General features: G+C 40.6%; 1 protein-coding gene across 2 annotated transcripts; it reads right to left on the bottom strand.

Annotated features, from left to right (window-relative positions):
- Window positions 1–316: 316 nt before the first annotated feature.
- On the bottom strand, window positions 317–5,352 carry LOC132277706 (histone-lysine N-methyltransferase ASHR2). 2 transcript variants are annotated; one of them, XM_059779574.1, is made up of 2 exons: window positions 3,755–5,351; window positions 317–641 (listed from the first exon to the last, which is right to left on the bottom strand). In XM_059779574.1, exon 1 carries the CDS (start codon window positions 5,065–5,067, stop codon window positions 3,775–3,777), a length of 1,293 nt encoding a protein of 430 aa, XP_059635557.1. In that variant the 5' UTR covers window positions 5,068–5,351; the 3' UTR covers window positions 317–641; window positions 3,755–3,774. The 2 variants fall into 2 exon arrangements, 1 of the variants encoding a protein (XP_059635557.1); XR_009471044.1 differs by having other exon boundaries at window positions 388–641; window positions 1,455–5,352.
- Window positions 5,353–5,691: the final 339 nt, after the last annotated feature.

Below are 5,691 nucleotides of genomic sequence, written 5' to 3' on the forward strand. Positions count from 1 at the left end.
TCCGGGATGAAAGAAGAAGCTTGCCAAACAGCCTCATTTCGGTCGACCGAAGTGGAGCTTCAATCGTCCGAAATGGGCTCCAAAGCTTCGGTCGTCCGAAGCTCTGTTTCAGACGTCCGAAAGGCAGATGCCGAGAGCAGCAGATTGGTTCGGTCGACCGAACCTCATTTCGATTGACCGAAGTGAAACCCCGAGAGTGAAGAGTTTTGTTTCGATCGACCAATGCACCATTTCAGTCGACCGAAATGGAGATCTCGAGCCAAAAACCTGATACTCAACTGCTGTACTATGAAAATGGGGGAAAAACTGAAAAGAATACTCGGGAATGATTCGAGCTCAATATAAAACGTCAATCATGAGTCATTCTATGATTAGAAACGAACAAACTAACTCGTGATCACATTACAACACCATTGATTGAAATACATAGAATTATGTATATACAATACTTCCAACATTCCAATTACATCAACAAAGTAAGTTCCATTCTTAATTTACAAGGCCGTTTGAACAACTTTAATTACATTTCCAAAACTATACATATACAAGAAGGTGGCCTAATACAAAAGGAACAAAAAAATGATCTTCTAACATCTCTCAAGCTTGAGGTGGATTATCGTCCACTGGTTCTTTCCCAAGACCTGAAAAAAATATATATATAGTAGGGTGAGCATAAAGCTCAGCAGGTGACACTTAAGACACACATCTTGTGTTCTTGTGAATCCATACAAGGAATAGGCCAATAGGAAATGGGGATCATACAATGTCGGGAGGTAATACAACATTCCAACCAAACTCATATACAACCGATGCAATGTCATGAAATGTAGATGCATGCCAATGTCGCTCCCCTTTTTCATTTCTTGAAACCATAACTTTCAAACTGTTAATACAGCCCGCCCTTTGGTGACCCCGCCGCGACATGAGAGGAGGATTGGCTAGTGTCCCTGACCCTTGGTAACCCCGCAGCGTCATTATGGGGCCCAGCTAGCTCAACCATGCTAGGGCGACTCCCTACTCCCCTTTAGGCTATATTAACCTCCGGCCCGTTGGTACCCCCACAGCGACCGGGTTTACATAAAACCATTTCATCAAAACACTTCCCTAAATCCCTTTTTTCATTTCAGAAACAAATTTCTCCCATTTCATGCAACCCAATGACATGTACATGTATATGTGTCATGCTTCCAATGTTATGGCATTTAAAGGATTACAACACCCAATCAATCATATATCATGTTCAACATTTCTAGATGGTTTATCAACATACTAAACACAATAAAGCAACATCTAGACATACTTTTCACATAGAACAAGTCATATTCCAAATCATGAAATTCTCTAGACATCACTAATATAATCATTGATACACTTAACTCTCAAATTAAGCATATCATCACACAAGAGGGATAATTCACAACGGAACAAGAAAGCATGGATTAAGATGTCCCTACCTCAAGATTGCACCAAAACCCTTAAAATGGGTCTTGAAATTTCGAAATACAAGGAGGGTACTAAATCTGAAATTGCTGGTATGGATGCGTAGAGCTCGTCGTGCTCTTCGTTTTACCTCAAACAGAACCCAAATCCGCCTAGTAAGAGAAATCAAGTCTCAAAGATTGGCTTGAAAAAAAGAAAAAAAAAAAGGCAAGATGAGAATTGAGAGAGAGAGAAATACGGGGAGAGAGAAAATGAGAGTGAAAATGTAGTCTCTAGACCACTTTGTGCAGTGGTGGGTCCCACCACTCATTTTCTTTTCTTTCACTTGAAAATTCATCTCACATATAAATGCACCACCAAGCACATACTACATGATTCCATAAATTAAAATGCACCAATTGCAAATGGACTCAACCACAATCCCAAACGCAACATGCAAAATGACCAAAATGCCCTTGCATCAACAAAATTCTGGAAAAATTAAGAAATGCTGAAATTTGGAAACATCACAGATTGATTGCTTCTTTGGTTTTGGAGAGTGGTGAAGTTTGCAGATCTAATGATGAATGAAAATGGAAGATTACAAAATAGGAGCAATGTTCTTGTGCTCTGCTTTTTATCCACAAAGAGAAAATATTGTTTGGTATCGTGTCGGCTTTAAGGAATGAGGGATGTCCCTCCAACAAGAACGAAGAATAGAAAATTCTGTAGCTTACATACAATAACTACTGAACTTCTGAACATGGCATGTCTACATGTTTGACAAGCCAAAGATCACCAAATTGTGGACATATACAAAGAAAATGTGCTAACCAAAGCTAAAGATACAAGTACTGAACCTGATGCCATCAAGGATTCCTTCCAATCAACTTGGTGCAACAAATTCTACAACCATTTTCAGCAATCATGCAAGTCGACCAACTTTGCTCTCTTTCCCTCTCTCTTCTATCCCTTCACGCAGAGTGCTTCAAAATCCAAAGCATAAAAGAGGTGGACAAGCCTCAATGCCTTATTGTATTACATATCAAGTTTACAATCTCAACGTTAAGGGTATAAGGCTTGTGTCAAGGGTTTGACGCTTGGTAACCGCGGAGAAGAGTTAAAGGAATGAGGTTTTGAGCACGTGGATGCAAGGAGGAGAAGAGTTGAAGGAAGGAGGTTTTGAACACATGAATGCTGGACATGACTATGAAAATCCCAAGGTCAACAAATAACCTTTGGGTCATCAAATTACTCTCTCAATTATGCTTCGAGCTTTCATCTTTGAATCTGGAGATCTTATTTATAGTAATGGTGCCCCACAAAAGCTTATAGAACATAATAATACTATGGCTACATGACACAAATTCACTCATAAACACTAAATGGAAGGGCTGAAAAAAAAAAATCCTTTCTTTTCTTTCTCGGTGGAGGTTTTCACAATTAAGACTGTAAGAACAAATTGAATTTTTGAAGAACTTATTTGTAAATATCTATTTTATCATGTAGAAATAATTAATAGTACCATCTGTATTAGAAGATGAAGAAATTACATAAAACCTATATTTTTCTCGTGTCATATTATGTCTAATTCAATCAATATTGACACCCACCACTTGTTAATTCATCAACAACACACTTGGGATAGCAATACTTGAATGCACACAAGGAGCATTGAAGAGCCGAGTATGGATGCTTTATGATTATGAGAGCTGAGCCAAACCATATGCTTTTTGCATCTAGTTTGCCTCCTCAACCTTTTAACTCCATAATCCCCCGCCCCCAAGGAGGAGATTGTTTTCTCCGTTTTTGGACAACAAAATGCAGAGGGAGGGAGGACAAACACTTCTCTTTATTCAATATTAGCTTAATACATCTTGGATAAACTGCAAAGCGTACATTTAGGCATTGGCTCGCAGTTCCTGTTCTTCTTTCCAACATCACTTCAGTAACTTTCTTCACAATGATTACATTTCTTCTTTTTAATATCACTCCAACATCTCCTCCCTCTGCAATGCTTACTAAATAATGCAGGTAAACAAGAAATCTGCTGCCTAAGGAAACACGAACCCAAATCTCCTGCCTATGGAAACACGAACCCAAATATAGGGAAAAGGAATTCTAAAAACACATCTGATTGAGTTTGGAGCTAACGTAAATGGTAGTTGTAGAATAGGTGAAGAAAAGTTGCAACAAACAGCAGCAAGAAGTTTTAACCAGCTAGAATCCACACAAAAGACTAAAGTAATGAAACAATACTTTGCATAATGCTACTACAAGACTCAAGAGTAGCAGTGAATGCAAGAAGAGAGTTTAAAAGTAGGAAACAACTCACCCAAGCAGAAAAAGAGCTCATTAGTCCAAGGCATCATAGTGTTCATCCTTCCTCAAGTTGCCACAAACATTACACTCCATCACATTAGATGATGGAGGCAGGGGAGCCAAAGTACCCCAGCAATTCTTTCTGTTACACATGTATCTCAAGAAGAAATATGCATGAGGGAAATCATCATCGTCTCTCTTTACCTCAATACCATCTTCAGCCTCTGAATCGGCCATGCGGTCATATTCCTCCTCCACCAAGTCCTCGTCCATTGCCTCCTCATTGTCGTCGTCCTCATTCTCATTATTGTCATTGTCGTCCTCTGACCAATTTGCCTCAACCTTGCAACGGTCGCACTCACAAGTGAAACCATAATCTTCTCTCAACCTATTCTGCCTCTCGGAATAGTTGAAATTTACCGGAAAATAACTCAAGCATATCTCCCTGCCTTGGGGGATATCATGGATTGCCCTAACGATCATGTCCGTGTTGTTGTTGTTGACAATGACAGGGTGGTCATTATTATCTAGATATTCAAACCTACAAGCATTGGGAAGGCAATCGTGGTTAAAGAAAGAAGCTTTAGGGTAAATTCCGTAAGCCCTAACAGATCTATCCCCATTTTGGTCTTGAGAGAAAGAGAAAGGCTCCATCAAACCGAAAGCGTTGAGCTTGTCCTTGGCCAGTAGAGCCGCCGTCAGTTCCAAGGAAAAGGCATGGTGCTGTATAGGCGGAGGAGGAGGAGGACAGAGGGAAGAGACGAGAGAATGGAGGAAGAGGGCATCTTTGTCATCACCATTGGAATGGTTGCCTTGAAGAGACAGAAGAGTCCTGAAGTCGGAAGGGGAAACGACGGCAAGATTGTAGGCGGCGACGAGGAAACGGGCTTGGACTTGGCGTTCAGCTTGGTGGTGGTGATGAAGCGATTGCCAATTAGAAGGGGCATCTCTGAGTCGACTTAGGGCTTGGCAAACCCAAGGGGAGTGAGACGACGAGAGAGCGACGGATTGGCAGTTAGGGCTACAGAAGAAGAGAGAGTAACAGGAAGGGCATGAAATCATCGATGAATTTTTCGCGGCGACCGCGATTGATTTGAAGCAGTTATAACAGTAATTGCTGCGGCCGGTGAGCTGCTGTTCAGATGGCTGAGGCGGAGGCTGTTTTAAAGGAAGAGCAGAGTAGAGAAGAATAGGAGTCTCTTTCAGGACGATTTCGCCGCCTTTTAGCGGCTTAGATGCAATCAGTGCTCTCCCTCTCCCTTCGATCTCCGCCATTTTCACAACTAGACCTTCCGTCTTTCTCCGACCATCCTCCACCACCGACATGGTGTTATTTTGCAGGATATCAAAAGACTATTCACTCCAGAACAAACCCAGAACTAGAAGAGAGGGAGGAGAGAGATATTGGGAAACTTTTTTATTAGGGTTTTTGGGGGCAAAATAAATTTATATAAAAAATAAATAAATAAATAAAGCGAGCTGTAGTAGCATTTGTTCGGGACAGTGGATTATGGGGTGGGTAGTATTGTGGGACGGGTGTTCACCTTGCATTTGCACACTCTCCTCTAGGTTCATAGTTTCTTTATTTTCATTTGCACACTCTCTTCTAGGTTCATAGTTTCTTTAAAATGCGTTTTCGTTTTTAAGGAATGTTACTCAGCAACTTCCCTGGATGTCAATATGATAGGTTCGGGACAGGACAACCCGTTCCACCTTCAAAATTTGTTTTCAAACAGACTTTCTGCATAAGGGCGTAGCTAGGGTTGGGTAACCTGAACTCAATTCAAGTTCAGTTTGATTTTTCACAGGCTCGGATAATCCTTTTCATAATTAGGGTTAAGCTTGAATTGAAAATTTTCAATTCGAATTTAATTAAGCTTTGACTTGGATCGGAGTACTAACAACCGAGTTAACTCGAACCCAAAATTTAATTTTATTTTCATATATATT

Source organism: Cornus florida, unplaced genomic scaffold (genome assembly GCF_030987335.1).
Source record: "Cornus florida cultivar Cherokee Brave unplaced genomic scaffold, ASM3098733v1 CherokeeBrave_3.0.0_Hap2_Chr01, whole genome shotgun sequence".
NCBI lineage: Eukaryota > Viridiplantae > Streptophyta > Magnoliopsida > Cornales > Cornaceae > Cornus > Cornus florida.

What these genes read in the sequence shown, in the direction of transcription:
- LOC132277706 (XM_059779574.1), bottom strand. Translation starts at nt 5,067, where the DNA reads ATGTCGGTGGTGGAGGATGGTCGGAGAAAGACGGAAGGTCTAGTTGTG.